Source organism: Marmota marmota, unplaced genomic scaffold (genome assembly GCF_001458135.2).
Source record: "Marmota marmota marmota unplaced genomic scaffold, marMar, whole genome shotgun sequence".
Lineage (NCBI taxonomy): Eukaryota > Metazoa > Chordata > Mammalia > Rodentia > Sciuridae > Marmota > Marmota marmota.
The window spans coordinates 92,169-113,959 of NW_026000171.1; the positions used below are offsets into that span (position 1 = coordinate 92,169).

The 21,791-nt window shown below is 32.1% G+C and overlaps 1 protein-coding gene across 1 annotated transcript; it reads left to right on the plus strand.

Annotated features, from left to right (window-relative positions):
• The first annotated feature begins 6,261 nt into the window (after positions 1–6,261).
• On the plus strand, positions 6,262–20,646 carry LOC107154858 (vomeronasal type-2 receptor 26-like). The gene is given in 6 exon segments (XM_015500594.1): positions 6,262–6,473; positions 6,945–7,242; positions 10,244–11,053; positions 13,117–13,359; positions 14,004–14,127; positions 19,727–20,646. Coding segments are annotated over 6 exon segments (2,607 nt in total).
• Positions 20,647–21,791: the final 1,145 nt, after the last annotated feature.

The window sequence follows — 21,791 nt, forward strand, 5'->3', positions numbered from 1 at the left end:
ATATATATATATATATATATATATATATAAAGCACCAATTTAAAATAAATAAATAGGGGAAAGACACACAGAGTAGAAGGAAGGGAAAAGAAAGAGAGAGAAGGGGAGGGGAAATCAAAGTACTGGAAATTGAAATAACTCAAATTATATTCTATGTGTGTATAGTTACCTAAAAAATAATCTCAATATTAAATATAACTGTAATGCACAAAATATGTAAAATCTGCTTGTGCGTATGTGTGTATATGTGTACATATATGATGTTGATAGCTAACAAGCTTTATTGTGTTAGTCACTTCACCAAATATATGTATACTGAAACATTATATTGTTCACCTTGTGTACATAAAATATTTACTTGTCAATTATGCCTCAGTAAACCTGAAAAAATACTATAGTACTACATCAAAATATACACATAGACACATGACATAAATAAAAACTCAGAAAGAATATAAATACATAGAATTTTAAAGTGCCATCTCAAAGTACAGAATTAACAAAGATGGAATAAATACTCATTTGGAAAAATGGTGAAATTGAATGTATAGATCTAAAGCACAAACTTCAAATTGATAAGAAATCTAAATGTCTATAAGAAAATCATATAAGTACAAAAAAGAAATCACAGGTGAATTTTATATAACCCAAGTCTGAGATCTCAAATATGACTAAGTATAAATGGAAATACAAGTGCTACATAATATACTATGCCCCCCACCACACACACTAAGCATTAATGAAAGACAAGTGAGAAAATTGGAGTCAAGTATTTTCTAAAATACCATAAATAAATAGTTGATATAAAAAGTTGCTAAAAATGAAGAAAAGCCAGGGGTAATGGTGCACACCTATGATTCCAGCAACTTGGGAGGCTGAGATAGAAGGATTACAAGTTTGAGGCCAGCCTCAGCAACTTAGCAAGGCCCTAAGCAACTTAGTGAGATTTTGTCTTAAAATAAAAAAATAAATAAAAAGGGATAGGGACATGGCTCAGTGGCAAAGTGTCCTGTTGCCAAGAAAGAATAAAAATTAAAAAATAAAGAAGAAAGGCCTGTGATTCATGGATGGCTACAAGACACATAGTCCTTAGATAGTGACTCTTATACACCATTTCTCACTAAAGTGAATGAGAGGCTCTTGGGAAATGATTGATTCCAAGTCTGCAAGAGGAAAGGCACAAATCAAATCAGGTCCACCTTTAATATTCTTTTCTGGAATGCAAGGCATTTTTCAAAGTCTGAAAAAGACTTGTGAAATATGTAGAAAGTTGTACTTGCTCCAGTTGGGAATATTTAAGGAGAACAAAAAGTCAATAATAAATTACAAAACATTAAATTCAGGAAAAAAAGAGAAGCTACAATTCACTAATGTTCCTGAAAATATCAGAAAATGAGGAGAGAACTAGGGAGCTCTTCTTTAGAGAAGAATTCTAGTGAATCAATATAAAAAGGAATGACAGGACTAGAAAATCATGGTTTTATATCAATTTACAATTTTAGTAATGCTATCTGGCAAGAATCATCAATGGATTTTGAAATCATTGGTAGAAAGTCTGTTGAGAATTTCTCTGTTAGGAATTATGGCATTCTAAACAGAAAATATGCATTTGTAAGGATTAGCTTTTTGCTACACTAAAACTAGGGGGAAAATCTGTGATTTGGACAAAAGAGTATATAATGTAATTTGAATTAATTCAACTTAATTTTTTTAAATGGTAATCTCTATTGCCCATGCTGCCCTCAATCAAATTCCTGGATTGTGCCTCAAACTCTAGAGGAATTGAACCTCTAAGTGTGTTCTGACTTAAATTTGAAAAAAATATTCCTCTCAGAAGAGATCTTAGGATTTCAAAGATAAAAATCAAGAGTGTTGTCAGAATGTTAACAATGTGAAAATCTTAGGGAATCTAGATAGTGGTATTATGTAAGCATGAATATGAACATAGCATGGCGAGTTTTTTGTGGGTAAACTTGATTGGATCATGGAAAGCTTAGCTGGGTGTGTCTGTGAGAGTTTTTATATGATAATAACATTTCTTTACAATAAAATTACTTTTAGGTATCTACTGTCTATGTATCTATGAATGTATGTATTTATGTACATATGTATATATATGTGTGTGTATGTAGCTATGTATCTATCCATACCGCTAGAGCTAATTGGTCCTGTTTCGCTTAAGATACTTGACTAATAGAGAGAGACAATAAATAATAAAGAAAAAAATTCTCTGTAAAATTTGTGAATGGTAAATATACTGAGAATAAAAATCAAAGTATAAGCATTGGGAAATAATTCAAAATGTCAGGAATGAGCAAAAATTGAATCTTAGAGTGAACATTTTATATAGTAAATAAACTATTTTATTGAATAAAATCTCTGTTACATACTTCTATATTAATGGTAATCTTAAGTTTTTTAAAATACTACTTATTACATTTCACATATTGTATTCCTACATTTGTCTCATGAGAGAAAAAATTGAATTGGAATTCAAATATATGCATAAAATAACATTTTATTTTGTTAATCAACTGAGATAATAAATTGCAATAAATGTAATATGGAACTTTCCCAAGATAACGTTGCAAACAGAACACATATAATGAAACTTCATTGAAAGGCTATTAATGTTACTAACAATTTTGTGAACACTTTTTTGTTTTTAATGTTTTTATAAAATTGTTTGTTTGGGGGGCAGGTATTAGTCTCTTTGACTATAATACTATCAACAACATTAAAATAGTAATTTTGAGGTTATATATGTTTATAATATATATTAATACATTTGTAATATATTTTATGTATTTTAGTGCATCATCCTTACAGGTTTTTATTTTTTAATTTTATTTACTCTTTTTCTTTTTTCTTTTTTTTTTTTTTCTTTACAGGCACTAGGGATTGAGCCCATGGCCTTACACATGCTAGGTGGCTCCACTGCCGAGCTACACCCCAGCCCTGAAGTTATATTTTGACACAATTTTACAATAGGATTTTAAAATCTTTCCTGATATACTGGTACTTCATTTTGTGGAATAAACTTAAAAAAAACAAAATATTCAGTTAAAATAATGTATGTACCATATTTAATTTGCAAGCCTGATATACAAATTTATGTTCCTTTAAACATTTTATGAATGTGCCCAATCTTCATTATCTTTTCTGGAAGTTTCATTCAATTTAAACATTTCAATTCTAATAGAAAAAAAAGTTATTTCATTGCTAGATCAATTTACATTTCCTGATTTAGTAGCAAGAATTTTTGCATGTATTTATTAGACATGAATTTATATTTGCATTTTTATTTTTCCAATCACAACTTTAACTCTAAAAACTTTTCATACAATGTGTTTTATTTGCTCTACATTATTTTAATTTCACAAAAATATATAGTTTTTATTTTGCCATAGTTTTCTCTTCAAACTATTTCCTATAGTTGGAACTGAAGAGAAGATCAAAATTAAGACTTTATACCTATATTTGAACATCTTTATTTTGATTTTGAGTTTCTTATGGATCAAAACTGAATACCTCTCTGAAGACAGATAGCTCCTCAGATACTAGTCCAAAACTACCTTCAAAGGTGAAGCCATGTCTTTTATTTAAGTAATTAATTTATTTATTGATAGGGAGGGTCTCAGTATATACAATTCCTGGCTTTAGACAATGAAAACATTTTTTTTTTACCTTCCCTCATTCCTTTTCTGGCACTCTTTATGTAGATTCAAGCTTCTGACCTCTATCATTTTGCTTCTGTCTATAGATATTTTAAATTTCCTGCAAGGCAACCCACAGTTCAAAAGAATGTCTGTCAGAAGCATCTCCCTTCTGTTCAAACACAAATGCAAACAGTCAAACTTCCTGAATCAAGATACAAAGGAGATTTCAAGAGTCTTATTTATCCTTGCATCTTTATATTCACTTCATCTGTACTGAGAAATTTTCAAACTCCAGCTGCATCAGAAGCACTTGGTAGACATATTGCTACTCACTTTCTGTTCCCTGGCTCCCAGTTAAGAATTCAGGAAAGGTCATTTGGAACCAATATGTTTTTAGTGTCCGCTGAAGCTTCTGGTCTGAGGACCCCAGTTAAAAACCACTGGTATACCACATTACAAATTTCAGGACTGTGACTCATGAAATCAGGTACACAATCTCTCTTTTTCTATGTCTCCCAATCAAAAAAAATTTTAAAAAGTACTTTCATAATTTTAAGGTTTCTTTTCTTTGTTTATCGTTTTCTCCCTTTTATCCCTTCTACCCCTCTGTTTTTCTTGTCTCTCTCCTCTCTCTTCAGTGTCTCATTTATCAGGTTCATTGTAAATTAATCAGATAAAACATTGACAGTCCTGTAGTAGTTGACCCCTCTTCCTAATATACACTTTAAGGACAAAGAAATTGAGTTTCAAAAAAGCAAAGTGACCCAGGACATCACAGAAATGTAGAAACAGCAGTCTGGTAGCTCTCCCTGAACTCAAGTCAACAAGCTTTTCAGTATGATATAGAGTCACCTAATATTTCTCTATCTCTCTTTCCCTCCCCCCAGCCTCTTTTTCTACTCCCTGTCTCTCATCTCCACACTCCTTCTCTCATTTCTATCATTACTAAAATGAGTACTTTTTCATTGTCCTGTCTTTCATCATATTTATCACCCATTTCCAATAAGAGATCTATGGAAGTAAAGGGAAAATTTAAAATCATAAAGCAATTTAAAATTTATTTCAGAAATACTGAGAGAATTTTTTTCACAATTGGTAGTTTGTTCTCTAAATTTACATGTATGAATACATGTATTTTTCACTTTAATATTCTGAAAATTTAAAATTTCTGAGAATTATCAAAAACATGGATAAATACAACATGGTATTCACTCTTTCCACATACTGATAAAATAATGCATGTGTTACCATTTGTTGATATTTTAACATATACCCTGGAGAATTGGAGAGTGATTTTGGAGGAGCTGGACAGTTAGTATTGGAATTGACAGCTTTAACAGATGCTTTCACTCAAATTTAGATCAAAATCAGCAGAGTGATAATTCAGAGATCATCAAGCACCTTGCTTGGATGGTAATTAACAGAAATCAAAAAGAACTAAAAATAGTGTGGGCTTTTCTTAATGTTCCAAGCAATTGTGCAATTCTAAAATGTTACTACTCTCTTCTTGGTAGTTTATAAAATGGGGTTTCTTGCAAACTGGCAGATAAGAGTTGAGAATTTATTTAACTTAATTTGAAGAAAATAAATGTGATATCTCTTAAACATTTGAACTTGTGCTTACAAAGACATTTTATAAGATTTAAACCTGTGTATAAACAGAGTTGTTCACAAATAATAGTCATTTTCCAGTTGTTAACATTCCCTTGATGCCTTCTTCATGGAGTAAATCATTTTGAAATAATCCCACTGCTTGAGAAAGACTATATGGGAGTTGAAAAGCCAATCATTCCGTGCTGAATACATATGTCAAAATATTTATTGTACCCAATAAGTAAGTACATTTTAAAAGTTAGAAATCCATCTCCTAAATAGGTGGCTCTGAAATGATCCACAATAGTATATATANAAAAGAGAAATTATGCACTATGTATCTTTACAGAAACAATACAAAGCATTTATATATATATAAATGCTTTGTATTGTTTCTGTAAAGATACATAGTGCATAATTTCTCTTTTGTTTAAGGTTGCACAAGTGTTAAATAATTAAGAGTCAAGTGAAACATCTTAAATTGAATGAACCATTTGATACCCTCTTCCCTGGCATCTATGACTTCCTACCTCATTAAATGTTTGAAAACAGCATTGGATGAAGCTGCTTTACTCATGGAAACATACTTCTAGTATAGAATGTGCCATATTTATCTTGGCATCTCTATTTATTCTGAACCCACTGAGGATACAAAATTCCTATTTGTTTTTTATGTTTTAAATTTGTTTTTAATTGAATGACAGGAACCAGGTGTGAAATTGAGAGACTTATGACCCCTTGGAGACTTGCACTAATTCTACCAAAGGGGATATGAATTGAGGCTGAGCAGGTGCAAGTTGAACATACTCCCAGAAAACAAGGGGATGTTTACATTTGCCTCAGGTCAAGGCAAATACTTTATAAACTTTCCCCACACTGATTGGAGGAAAACATTTGTTTTGAACACAGTCTGTTCAAGTACTCTTACCATTATCAGTTCTTGACAAGTTTTTTAATAGAGTACATTTCTAAGGTTTAATCAACTATATTAATATTTATCAATTTTAATATGAAATTATCTCTTGATTTTCCTCTGCTGGTCATGATCATCTTTGTATCTCAGGAAGAAAATTCTCTTCTTTCACTAAATGTACCTGCTTCTCCTGGCTACTATCAAGATGGGAATTTCATTATTGGTGGACTCTTTTCCCTAAGAGTGACCGATGATAACACCAGATTTGGATTTAAAGATAATGTCTATATACAAGAAAATGTTTATATGTAAGTGTATGACTTCTCTTAAGTGCATAAGAAGATCTAAAAAGCACTCTATAGTTGAGATTTACTTTTCTTTGAATAAAGGTAAAAGACATGGTTTTGAGAATTTTTGTTAACCTATATCCATTTGAATTGGTTTGCTTTGCATATTGCCATAAGTAATCTAGTAAACTATTTTTTTTCCCAAAATTTGTCCTGTTATCCAAAGTAGAATAACTGAATTTAATGCTGGTCATTTTCTTCTGGATTCACCGTACTCACTCAGTCACAACCTGTACATCAAAAAAGTCAAATTTTAAATTTTATGTACTCTCAATCTGATATTTTTAGGCATCAAATTTCTCAACATTTTCAATATGATATCTCATTTATTTCTTTGATTATTATGTGTATTCTTTGTATGTGTGCATTCTTTGATTTTTATCTCTACTAGAAAAAAATTCAGTAAGCTCTCTTTCTACCTTTGTCTACTAGGGATCTAACTAAGCATTATCAGCACCTGCTGGCCATGGTTTTTGCAATAGAGAAAATCAACAAGGACCTGAATATATTGTTCAATATGTCTCTGGGATTCCATCTCTTCAATGTTGACTTTATTGAGACGAAGGCAGTGAAGAGTTCCATGTCTTTGCTTTCAGGAAAGAGTCCTCCAATTCCTAATTATGACTGTAGATCTGAGAAGAGAAACAAGTTGGTGGCTGTTGTTGGAGGTGTTTCAACACAAATAACAGCTCAGAGTTCTCAGGTACTCAGTCTCTACAATGTACCCCAGGTAAATGAAAAATTCTGACTTTTGATATTAAACATAATAATATATGCCAAAAACTCAAAATTATTCTTAGGAAAGGTGTAGGACTTCTTAAAAATGTACACTTTAATTATCTTTTATTCTCTAAAATATATTTATTTACAACAAAAATTGCCTGTGTAAAATAAAATTAGCATTTGAAAACCTTAAAATGTAGAAAAACATGCAGATAAATTAACAATAATAGATAATCTCCCCAGCCAAAGAAACTATCTTTTTAGTAATTGTTGCTGTTAGCACCGACACTAATTTTTGTATAGAATGAGAAAGCATCATAAATATATTGGGAAGGTGGCACTCAGTTCACATGTTGTCTTTAATGTTTTAAGATGTACTAATGCTATGAACATATTTAACCTATCATCACTTTCCTTCAATTTAAGTTTAAATTGAAATCTAATATTTCTTTCTATAAAAGTTATTTAGCTGATTTATGATCAGGCATTTAGGTTGTCTTCAATTCTTCTCTATTATGAAATCTATTTCAATTCACATTCTTGTTTTTCAAAGTGCATGTGTGTGTGTGTGTGTGTGTGTGTGTGTGTGTGTATATATATACACACACACACACACATACATATACATCAGTGATAACTTTCTATAAATGTTTTTCTCATTGCTTTCAGTCAAATTAATTCATGTTTCTATTGGTTAAAAATTGCTATTTTTTTTTTGTCTTTTTTCAAAACTATACATATTTATTTTATTATTTTTTTTTAATTTTTTATTGTGGGTTGTTCAAAACATTACAAATTTCTTGACATATCATATTCCACACTTTGATTCAAGTGGGTTATGAACTCCCACCTTCACCCCATACATAGATTGCAGAATCACATCAGTTACACATCCATTGATTTACAAATTGCCATACTAGTGTCTGTTGTGCTCCGCTGCCTTTCCCATCCTCCACCCTCCNTGCCACTTTGCTGAATTCATTTATTAGCTCTCATAGTTTCTTTGTAGAGCCTTTTGGGTCTGCTAGGTATAGAATCATATCATCTGCAAATAGTGATAAAAAAATTGCTATTTAGAAACATCTTCCAGTTATAGTGCATGAGTATCTCAGTTATTACCCTTTTAATATTGCTAGAGTAATTATTAAAAACTTTGTCAATGAAGTTTAGGTATTAGTGGGGATTTTTTCTGTTTTATTTTTACTTCTTATGATTATCAGTTAATTATATTTCATTTTTGTGTCTTTACAAACTCACCTTTGGTTATGTAATAGTGGGAAGGGAATTTTTTTGTTCTCATTGGTTTTAAAATCTTTCTTTTTACCCTTTCCTTATAAGCAAATGCAATCTTTCAAAATGTATTTAAGAAACTAAGTGGGGTTTTTTTTTGGTTACACAAAATTTAAATACTTATGTTTATAATTAATAATTTAAAAGTTGTTCTGCAATTTATTGAAGGAAAATATTAAACATAAATATATTTCTGTTAGCCACATACATCCGTAATCAAGTTCAAAAGACAGCAAAAGAGGCTGGGATTGTGGCTCAGTGGTAGAGCACTTGCCTAGCATGTGTGAGGCCCTGGGTTTGATCCTCAGCACCACATATAAATGAATAAAATAAAGGTCCATTGACAACTAAAAAAAAATATTTAAAAAAGAAAACAAAAACTAGCATAATGTTATTCATATATTAAAATTACTTATTTTGTACATCTATTAAAAATTGCTTTACTAATGCTTTCTGCTTTCTTCCTCAAAGTAGATGCTTATCTTTATGTTTTTATTATTTCTTTTTCTCTTCTTTTCTCAGAAATATTTAAAGCATCCATTCACATAGTTACAAGCATTTAATGAGCATCTGTGTTGAACAATCATGATTTTGAACTGATAAATGTGAAGGGTCTGTTAAGCACTCAAGTGTAGATGCCTCTTGAGCCGTTGGATACATGGATCTAGGTTTGGGGTTAAATTTTTATGGTGATCATGTAAATTTAGGAGATTATTTAGAGAATGTATATTTGTGGAGAAAGGGAAAAGATCTGAGTCTGAGTCATTGAGTCCTCTGTTTATTGACTTTGAGGAGATATGGAAGATTCAGTAAAATAGAATGATAATGTCATATCCTGGAAATTAATTATGGAAATGCAATCCTGGTAACTAAATTAAAAGCATGTTTCAAGAAAAAGCGTATGATCAATTGTGCTACATCAATGGTAGATAAAGTAAATTAAGTTCTGATGATTTATCATTTGATTTAGCAGATTAGGTAATCAGTGACTTCATTTTTCAAAGCTTGAGAATGGTCAACATACTTCATAGAGCGGGTTAAAGACAACACTCGAGACACATAGGAACAGCTGTCTACACAACTCAGTTGAAGAACTTTATGAAGAAAGGTAGCCACATGAGAAAAGATAAATAGTACAAATGGATGAAAAGCAATGTTTTATGAAGTGAGGGGAAAATAATTAGACTTTTTTTCATTTTGGGATAATGGGTTATGTATGTATGTGCATGTCATTGCCAAGGCTAGGAGAGAGGTGTAGGGACTTGTAAAATTTCATACATTTCTTTTTCTCATGAATTGTAAAATGCTTAATGTACTTTTCTTTCTCAATAAATTTGATAATTTATTTATGACTTCAACTTAAAAATCTAGAATGATAGCATTTCTTTATTTCAGTGGCTCAAAAGTGTAGGTGAAGAAAGGTCATGGGAAATTCTGAAGTTGAAAAAATATCTTTGTGGATAGATCTAGTAATATCTAGTAAAACTAATAAAAACTTTTGGTGCTTTTTAAAGATATATATTTTTTTTTAAAAAAAGGGAAAGGTACATATAATGTAAGTAGTGTTTAGTAATAATTGACATACAGTTAAGTGGTATTTCTTAGTGAACTTAATCACAAATTCTATTTCATAGTACCTGAAAGAGATGAAATAAATTAAATCATTTGTGAATAAACATCATTAATTTGTATAAACTGTAACTTTGTGCTCTGTATAGATCAGCTATGGTCCATTTGACTACAGCCTCAGGGACAGAGTCCATTTCCAGTCTCTCTACCAATTTCCCATGAACCCTACAGCTCTATATCAGGGATTTATTCAACTAATGATGCACTTTGGTTGGATCTGGGTTGGCCTTGTGGTTCCAGATGACATCAGGGGAGAAATGTTCCTTAGGGACATGACACAAGAAATGATCGACAGTGGACTCTGTGTTGCATTTGCAGAAAGAATTCCAGAGTTTCCTGCCACAGATACTATTAATAACCAAATTTTTGTGGAAAGATTTACATTTTCAAATGTCACTGTAGTTTTTGGAGACACATATTCTCTTCTGAGATTTGTGTATAAAATCTTTTGCAATATTATATTTGGTAATGTCTGGGTCACAACTTCTTATTGGGATATAACTATATCACCATTTGGACAAAAGCTAAGTTATACATATTTTGGTGGAGGATTATCATTTTCAGTACACATGGATGAGATTCCTGGTTTTGAGGGTTTTCTCAAAAATGTTCAGCCTGCAAAATATCCCCAGGACATCTTTATCCAGGATGTGTGGTCTATACTATTTGAATGTCCATATTTGGATCAACATGGAATCAGGGAATTGAGTAAATGTGAACAAAATGGCACCCTGGAAACTCGAGGTCTGCATGTTTGGGATATGAATACATCACCCCAGAGTTACAATGTCTATGGCGCTGTGCATGTCATTGCCAAGGCACTTCATGAAGAACTGTCACTCAGATTGGAAGAAGAATCACTTGACAGTGGTGCAAGTGTGGCTCCTCATCCATGGCAGGTAGCAATAGTCCATTCTAATGTTTTCTTTGGGCAAGGGGCCATAGATTGCCTTTTCTTTTTCTTGATACATGAACTTTGCATTGTTTTACATTAGAGGAAAGATACTTTATTTTGTATATATTTCTTTATTTTTAAAATACTGATAATTAATCCCAACCATACAAATGGTTTGCATCTTTGGATGGGACAAGAAGTGCATTATCGATATTTGTCTTCAAAATTTGTAATAATTTCAATTCCCCCATTTTTTATTTTTATTGAATAATTTTAGTTTTGTTCTTTTGACTAGTTCATACATTTAATGTATATTAGATGCATAATTTTCATATTGTTTAGCAGATGCACTACAAATGTGAAAGTTTTTTCTCCAACTGCATTTATTTTTTGTAACACACACATTCTCTTGGTGTTATGTATTATTCCCAAATAATCTATACCTCTATCGCTCTCTTTGCATCATCTAATTACTACTCTATAATAGTTACTTTCTATAAATTTTGACTTAAGTGGATAATAATCTGGATATTAATTTTAGAGCCTTTCTTATAAAATTTCAATGTATACTTTAATATAAATCCTCTATGAAATGAAATATCATAAATTAATGTGAAAGAATAAATCAGTTAAAAATAATTGGCAATAAACAGGTCATTTTAAGGCATTCTGTAAACTTTCTAGTTGAAACATCCTGAGAAATTTAAATTGGTATAGAATAGCTTATTGATTTTCAAATGCCAAATGTCTTCTTTGATATAATGAGAGCATCTAAGAACAGAGCAGGGAGGAAGAGCAGGAGGAAAAGATTAACATTAAACAGAGACACGAGGTGGGAGGGAAAGGGAGAGAAAAGGGAAATTGCATGGAAATGGAAGGAGACCCTCATTGTTATACAAAATTACATATAAGAGGTTGTGAGGGGAATGGGAAAAAAAACAAGGAGAGAAATGAATTACAGTAGATGGGGTAGAGAAAGAAGATGGGAGGGGAGGGGAGGGGGAATAGTAGAGGATAGGAAAGGTAGCAGAATACAACAGTTACTAATATGGCATTATGTAAAAATGTGGATGTGTAACTGATGTGATTCTGCAATCTGTATTTGGGGTAAAAATGGGAGTTCATAACCCACTTGAATCTAATGTATGACATATGATATGTGAAGAGCTTAGTAATGTTTTGAACAACCAATAAAAAAAAACAAATAACACACACAAAAAAAGAGTAATGTTCAGCTTTCCTTTCAAAAATACATAATTTTAAAACAAAAAGTTTCTATGATAATATCCCTGATACTTGCAATAAGTTACATAAAGTTCAAAGGATGTATTCAGAAAACTATGGCTTATATTCTTAAAGAATTAAAAATCCTATTTTATTGACACTAATATCTTATACTTTAAGTGGTTTATGTTTGTATAAGAATAGCAGTGTGTAACTTGAGGAACCATTATTTATGAAGCTTAAAATTCATCATCTCAATTTCCAGTTTTTCTTTTAGAATTAGGAGCAAGTGCTTAAAGAATCCTGGTTTCATGACTGATTAGATGTGTGACAAAAAATTCAGCATCCTAATTTGTAAAATAGAGATAATATTAGTAACTAACACAAGTTTTATAAAAAACTGTATGTTAATATATGTAAAGTTTAAAGATGCACAACTGATGAATATTAATCCCTATGTAACTTTTGATAGAACAACTAATGAAAGAATTCTAGGCACTTTGGATTAGATAGAAGGTCATGGAGGGAAAGGGAGGTATGGAGGTGAAAAGATGGTGGAATGAATCAAACATTATTACCTTATGTGCATATACTACTACACTACTGATGAAGTTCTACATCATGTTCAATCAGAAGAATGAGAAGTTACACTATATTTATGTATGATTTGTCAATATGCACTCTATAGTTATGCATAAGTAATTAGAACAATTTTTTTAAACTTTAAAAAAGAAATCTATTGGAATAAATAGCCAAAGAGAAAGGGGGCAGTAGAAATAATTAGGTTTATTCTTATTTTATGCTTTAGATATTCATCCTCTGAAAATCACTTTTCACTTTCAGCTCCACGAATTTCTGCAAAAATGCCAACTTGAAAGAAGTTTTGTTAAGAAGAAAGTTGTGAATGAAGATATTTCAACAACCAAGCTTGACATCTTCAATTATCAGTCATTACTGAATGGAACTAAGGCCCATGTGAAAGTTGGAGAGTTTGTTTTTGAATCAAATAGTGTTCAGCACCTTTCCTTAAATGATAAGGGTTAGGGTTAGGGTTAGGGTTAGGGTTGGGGTGAACACTTCAATGAGGTAAGCATCCTAAGGTGGGACCATGGTGATATTTATCAGAACAAAATGCTCTAGTAGGATTTAGGTAATCACTAAATTCCTAATTCCACTAGGTAGAGATTCTCCTTATTTTCTGCTTTGCTGGAACACAAAGTATGTGGACTTTCTGGCCTCAAAATCACTGTGGAAGCTATTTATTTTAAATGAAATAGACCATATTTTCTGTCCTTGTCATGCTCAAATAGATCTGCTCCTACATAGTAAGAATATATCAATATAGCAATTTTTCTACATTACATACATTCTAGAAGATTTATGACATCGGTAACGAAAATGAGGGACTCAGATGAGACATAAAATAATTGTTTGGTCATAAAAATACTCTCCTCAACTGCATTTAATAATTTCTCACTTGATTTAACTATTATATCCATATTTTAGTTCCCATTAAAACTTTTTTAAGTCTCTAAGCATTGTAGCTATATTATACTGAAAAGACTGATGAGGCACAGTAAGGTGAACATTACAGTTGTTAAATATTTTCCAAAAGTTCAGTAGTTCTTGGTTAAGTTGTGTTACACAGAAGTTCTACAGTCTTGTACTATACGATCTTACCAAATATTACTAATCAACTGACTTTCCTTCTTCCCATATCTCTGACACAGACTCCCTCAGCTGTTTGTAGTCAAAGTTGTCCACCTGGATTCAGGAAAACAGCTCTTGAAGGAAAACCATTTTGGTGTTTTGACTGTATTCCCTGTCCAGATGGGGAGATTGCCAATGAAACAAGTAGGCATTTCTGAAAATTATTCTAAATGTGAAATGGCATACAATGAAATGTGGGTCAAGAATAAATAATATAAGAATTTCATACTCATAAACCTAAATACTGAGAGAAAATAACTTACCCTTTCAAATTTATTTCCTCCAATTTCTGAGTGGAAATTGGCTAAGTTGGTTCAGGTTAATAGCACCCCCTGGCTATCACCAGAAACAGATGCCTATTCTCTCTAGAAAAACTATCCTTCAATTAGACTCTTAGAATGTTCAGGAATTAATGTGAAATAATTATATACAAAATATAAAATAGCTTTCTATTAAAACTTTAAAATAACCAAAAAGTATCAAATTTCACACAATATAACAGTATGAAAAAAAATGAAAAAATGTGTAGATTAAAAAGTCCGTGGATGAGTTATCAGTATATGTGACAGGAAAGAAATGGGATTTGGTGCAGGGAAAGTGCAACTGAATCAATTACCCAAAATGCAGTTTTACAGGCAAATTTAGCAGAGTAGAGTAAGATGGTATGGATTCCAGGAAGACTAAATATAGATGATGAAGAAAAGACAGATTTAAAGGGATAACACCAGAATATTTTCAAAAATTGATGAAATATTAAAATGTATTCAACTTCATCTATATTTTAATATATTAACCAGAATATTAGAAATGTAGAAAAGTTTTTAAAAATATCAACATAAATTATTCTTAAATACAAAATATCCAAAAGAAAAATTTAAAAGGTTTTAAAAGCACCCAGAGATAAAATATATAGCATAAAAAAACAATTGGTTATAGTTTACATTATTCAGATTATCATCACTATGAACAAAATACCTGATAAGAACCATTTACAAGATGAAAATGTTATCGTGTTTAATGGTTTCAGAGATTTGGCCCATGATTGACTATTTCCATTGTTCCAAGCTCAAGTTAAAGTAGAACATAATGAAGGAAGGGTGTAGTGAAGGAAAGTTGCTCAACTCTTGGCAGTCAGAAAGCAAATGACAGAGTGAAGTTAGGGGGACAAGATGTAATCCCTAATGACATGCCCTCAGTAACCTCCCTCCTCCAGCCACATCCTGCTTGTCTACAGTTACCACCCAGTATTCCATTTAAATTATTAATATCATAATTGAATTATGTGACCTCTGAACATTCCTGCATTATCTGAGAAAAACATTTTGGGGGGACACCTCACATTTAAGCCATTAACCAGCTTACATTCAAATTCTCAACAGAAACAACAGAAGGCAAAGTTAATAGAATAATATGTTCAATACATTGGTAGAAAATACATATGTGCATAAGTAGGTTAGGAGATTGCAGTTGTCATTGCTTGGACTCCCTAACCCATTATATAGAACCAGGTCTTATAGAGGTAAAAATGGGAATTTCTGTACCAAGATTATATTGAGGATATTTCCATCATATTTTTATTGGTGCATTGCTGTTGTACACAATGATGGGATTTTTGTTACATATTTGTACTTTCACACAATATAACAGTATAATTTAGACAATATCATTCTCCAATATTTCCCCTTTCCCTTGTCTCTTCTCTCATCCTGTTCCTTTTTCTCTACCCAACTGATCTTCCTTTAATTTTCATGAGACCCTATGTCTTTCTTTCCTGTTTTCTCCCTAATTTTTACATGTGAGAGACAACAGATGACCCTTAACTTTCTGAATTTGGCTGATTTTAGTTAACTAATGTTCTCGAGTTAATCATTTTCATGAAAATGACATAATTTCATACTTCTTTTTGCCTGGATAAACTCCATTGTATATGCCACATTTTCTTTATCCACTTATCTATTGACAGACACCTATGCTGGTTACATAGATTGGCTATTTTGAATTGTGCTGCTATAAACATGTGAATGCATTTATTACTAGAGTGTGAAAACTTAAATTCTTTATGTTAAATACTGAGGGATGGTATAGATCGATCATATGCTCGTTCCATTCACAGCCTTTTGAGAAACCTCCACTCTAATTTCCAGAGTGGTTGTACTAATTTTTAATCCCACCTACAGTCTAAAAGTATTTCTTTTTCTTCACAACTTCTCCAGTATTTACTATTGTTTGTATTCTCGATGGGTACCATTCTGACTGGAGTGAGATGAAATCTCATTGTTGTTTCCCTAATTGCTAATTAAGGTGCACATTTTCAGCCATTTGTAGCATTTTTATTCACTTCTTTTAGAAATATATGTTTAGTTAACTGCCCATTTATTAATTTGGTTATTAGAGGGGGTTTTGGTGGTTTTTGTTTGTTTGTTTTTGGTGGTTCTTTATATATTCTGGATAGTAATGTTCTATCAGAAGAGCAGCTAGCAAGATTTTCTCCCACTTTATAGGTTCTTTCTTCACATTCTTAATTGTTTTATTTGCTGTGCAGAGGCTTTTTAATTTGATGTCATCCTGTCTATTAACCCTTGGCCTTATTTCCTGAGTTTTAGGGTCCTATTGAGAAATTATTGTTTGTGCCTATATGATGCAGTGTTGACCCTATGTTTTCTTTTAAGAGTTGGTCATTATCTTAGATCTTTGATCCATTCTGAGTTGACTTTTATGCATGGTGAGAGTTAAGGGTCTAGTTTCTTTCTTCTACACATAAACAGCCAGTTTTCCTAGAACCAATTGATGCACATTGTTTCTTCCGATTTATCTCTTTGTCCCCTTTGTCAAGGATCAGATGAGTGTATCTGTGGGTTTATCTTTTTTCTGTTCTGTGCCATTGTTTTATATACCTGTTTTTATGCCAGTACCATGCAGTTTTTGCCTCTATAGCTTTATAGTATAATTGAGTATAATATTCTGATGCCTCCAATATTGATTTTTTAGTTTAGAATTGCTTTGGCTATTTCATGTACGTGGACAGAGCCAATGCTAACTTATCCCAAGAACCAATGCTAACTAATCCCAATTGTTATCTTAACATTGTGTTTTTTAACTCCCAACCTCAGGTCCATAGTAAGCTCAGACTTTATGCATATTCTTCTTTCCCCATGTCATATAAAAACTCCCTTTGGGGGCTGGGTTCATTGCTCAGTGGTAGAGCACTTGCCTCACACACATGAGGTTCAATCCCAAGAACCACATAAAATAAACAAATAAAAATAAAGATATTGTGTCCATCTACAACTAAAAAAGAAAAATAAAAAAACAACTCCCTCAGACTTAGTCACATTACAATGGTTACTTGCCTGGACAATACCAGGCATACAATTGACCCTACAGTGATTCCATGTCTTTTCTCCATATTTCTTTTTGTATTTATTTTTTTCTAGAAACATTAACATTTGTGTTTATGCTGGATGTATGTCTCCTTTTGTTTTAATATTTTATTTATTTTTATGGTAATTTTTGCCAATTTTTGTTGCATACTTGGAACAAAGGTGATGTTATATTGACTGAATTTTTTATTATACAATGTTCTTTACTTTTATTTCTAAACTTGTTGCAGCATTAAATCTTAAATGTGAATCTTACTTAATATGTTTTTTTTTTTATTTCTAAAAATGAAAATGGCTTTAGAAAATTGGATAAGTGACTCATTTGAAACATTTTCAAAACTATCATTTTAAAAATTTTCTATTGAGACTTGTTTCAGCAACATAAATTTATTTACTCAGAGTTATAGATGCAAGAAGAACAAAATTGAGGTTTCAGCAGGGCTGTTTCCTGTGGAACCTGTGGTGGAAATCCCTTTCTTACTTCTTCCTAGCTCCTGCTGGTGGCCACCCATTCTTGGGGGGGCCTCTTAGAGTTGCATCACTCCACTCTCTACCTCTTTCTTCACATAGTGTCCTTCTTGTGTGTCTGTCTTCACAGGGTAATTTCTTTTTTAATAAAAAAGTCATAAATTAAAAAGAATAGCAGATATACTGATTTGGGCCCACTACAGACATTTCATTTTAACTTGAATACATTTCCATTGACTCTATTTCCAAGAAGGTCACCTTCATAGGTATCAGGTTTTAGGGTTTCGACATATCTCTTAGGGGATTCAATTAAAACCACATCATACATTTACTTATTTATTAACAATTACCATCATTTCCTACATATAGTAGCTGTCTTAAATGATGGGTACATAGTAGCTATTCAAACACGTTCAGACTGACTCTGTGGTAATGATATTGAGAGTAGTGTTAAAAGAAAGATTGAAAAGTTGTGTTTATTTTTATAGAAGCAGCATTGGAAATGAATGAATGGGAGAATTCATTGCTACAAAAGTGAATATAAGAGTGGAAGTTCAGCTCTGCAATTTTACTAAGCCAAGATTTATAAAAATGTTTTGGTTTGGAGATAGATATAGGTATAGATATAGATCTGAATTTAGATATTTTGGGGTAAAAATATGGAAACTCAAAGTTCTTTCCCATTTAAGTCACTAGATAAGAAAATTATACTTTCCATGTAAATTCCCTCTGACCTTTACTTCTCTAAGGGAATCTGTTTCTATTTATTTGTTTTTTCTTCTCAAAAACTACAATGGCTAGATTCTAATGTTAAAGGAATATATAAGAAAGCAAGTGAGAAAAGAATGGGTGGAACTGATAGCTAATAATAGTACGTTTTGATAATGATCACAAAAACAAACAAACAAAAAAAAAACGTGTTCCTAAAAGCCACAAATTTGTTACCACTCTTTTGGAAGAAACTCAACATCATAAAAAAATTCAATAAGCTTTTCACTATTTTCAGTAAATTTTTGTGGCATATAAAGCCAAAATTAACATGTAGTTTTTTTTTTTCTAATTCAAAAGGGTCATATCCAATTATCCTCCAAAGTGAATGAAATAAAACCTTAATGGATAGAATATTCACTACATTTGTTTCAAAATTTCTTCAAGGCATATGCCCGTACATATTTTTTTTTTCATTTAAAGAAATTGTATACAGATAATTACTAACTTTTTTCCCTGAAATAAAAGAAAACTTGAATGATAAAACATTTCCAAATAAATCCACATGGAAAACTAAGTGTCAAACTTTTCCATTTTAATTGAATTCTAGTCAAAATTTCAGTGAATTTTTTGAGAAGCTAAACAAAATAAATATATTTTATCATCACAAAATCACACTTAATATTTCAGCTATTCAGCATTGTTCTTTAGTAAGTAGTCAAATAATAATATATACCTTGTAAACTGGTTATGAAAATTAAATTATAACAAAAAATCAAAATTCTTAAAATATAGATAATGAATATTAAAATCTCAATTTTCCTTCCAAAATTAAAACTTAAGTGTTCTCTCTTACCCTCACATACAAAACATATATTTTTCATATAATGTGTACTTTTCCATCAGGAACATTTTTCCAAATTTTTGTACTCTTTCTCATTGTTCAGGTAATTTCATGGACCCAAATATGTAATAAATTTCTCTCCCATGATGAAAGGTATTTATTCATTCATATATTTTTCAACATTATGCATTATTCCAGTGAATCTATCTGTGCATGTACTAATAAGGTTCTCTCCTCCAAAGTGAATGTTCTAGTAGAGTTCTGTTCAAGAGTATTTATTTTATACATTTTTTTTTGTTAAATGACTGAAGAAACATAACAAATCCATCTGCATCCCTTGCAGATATGGACCAATGTATCAAGTGTCCTGAGGACGAATATCCAAACAGGCAGAAGAATGAGTGTCTCCCCAAAATCATGATGTTTTTGTCCTATGAAGACCCTCTAGGAGCTGTTTTGGTCTCCATGGCCCTTGGTCTCTCTGTCCTCACTGCTTTGATTTTAGGACTATTTATCCAATATCGAGACACACCCATCGTCAGAGCAAATAACAAATACCTCAGTTACCTCCTCCTTGTTGCCTTAATGCTCTGCTTCTTTTGCTCCTTGGTGTTTATTGGTCGGCCCAGCCCAGTCACCTGTATCCTGAGACAAACATTCTTTGGAGTTGTTTTTTCTGTAGCTGTTTCTGCTATTTTGGCAAAGACCTTCATTGTGGTTGTGGCCTTCAAAACTGTCACCCCACGGAGCAAATTTCAAATGTGGATGGTGACCCGATTCTCCAATGCCATAGTTTTCAGTGGCTCCTTCATTCAAGTGTGCATCTGCACAATCTGGTTGGGAACTTCTCCCCCTTTCCCTGACATGGATGCACAGTCAGAATATGGCCAAATTATCCTGCAGTGTAATGAGGGATCCACGGCTGCCTTCTACTGTGTTCTGGGTTACTTGGGTTTTCTGGCACTTCTCAGCTTGATGATTGCTTTTCTGGCCAGGAGACTACCAGACAGTTTCAATGAGGCAAAACTGATCACATTCAGCATGCTGGTCTTCTGTAGTGTGTGGATTTGTTTCATACCCACCTACCTGAGCACCAAGGGCAAAACCATGGTGGCTTTGGAAACGTTTTCAATCTTGGCTTCCAGTGCTGGTTTGTTGGGTTGTATATTTCTTCCCAAGTGCTATTTGATTTTACTGAGAGCAGATAACATTTCAAGGAAAAAAATTCTTGAACGAGTTCCTTCAATGAGACAAAGAAATTAATTTTCAGATGACATGATTGATATAAAGTGAACTATAGTATAGAAATAAAGATTCTAAAGTGTGCATGAAGTGAATTCATTTCATTACAACTTGATGATTGCTATTTAATCACATGTCCTTTTCATCATTGTAGTCACCAAGTTTCAATGAAAAAATCTCTTTTTTCAGATAGACAAATGTTTAAATTCCAAACCCCTGATGGCTGACTATGATGTTCAGCATGTCTCCTAAACATTTTTAAGTTGGTTTTTCTCATCTTTAAACAGCAATATCAGATTTAACAAATGATTCATGTCAGAATTCAATAAAATCATTCATGTGAAAACAGAACAGTGCTCAACAATATGCTTTTTTGTGTGTGTGTCTTACTTAAGCTGTCACCTTTTTATATAAAAATTAATTTCTAAGTAGTTGTAATTTCTGGTACTAGAAAGCTAGTGATATGTTTCATTATTCTTCTAATAAAAAAAAACAGTATGGGATTTGAGTTTAGGACTATCTAAATAGTGTTTGTACTCTTCCATATGCTTAGGTGAACTATTATGGGTCAACATTTAGGCTAGGCCCCCAACTGAAAGAACATTTGAAGGAAAAGATGGTGCTTTATCACTGAGGACCCTTAACACATCAGGAGAGAGACTTGAAGTACTGACTAAATAGAAATAATATGCAGAACAACTTTCAGACTTTTTCTCTTTCACCTCTTCCTTTATCAATACCTGATATTGAAGTGGCACTCCCTTTCTTCACAGAAAAGCCTTAACTGGGCTTCTCCAGAAGTCTTCACCATGGCTGATTTTAGGACTATCAGAAAAAGAGTCTCTGCAAAAGAGTTCAAGTAGATAAACTTCTTATTTTCATGTCGCCCTGTTTTACTTGGCCACTGGCTGGGAAGATACCAGCACTCCAGTTGCTGGACACCCCCTTACTAGTTTTTCAAAACATATCCAGTATAGTAATTTGTAGAAATTTGCAAACAAGGCCTCTGGCCTTGAGCTGGGCTTCACAGAGATGTCTACATTTTTAAGATAAGTTACCAATTCGGCTCCATAATAACAGCTGTCAGGGGGAGGAAAGAAAGGGGAGAAGAAGCTCTCCCCTTCTCAGGTATTGTCCCTGAAGGGTTAACCTGCCCAAAACAGTAA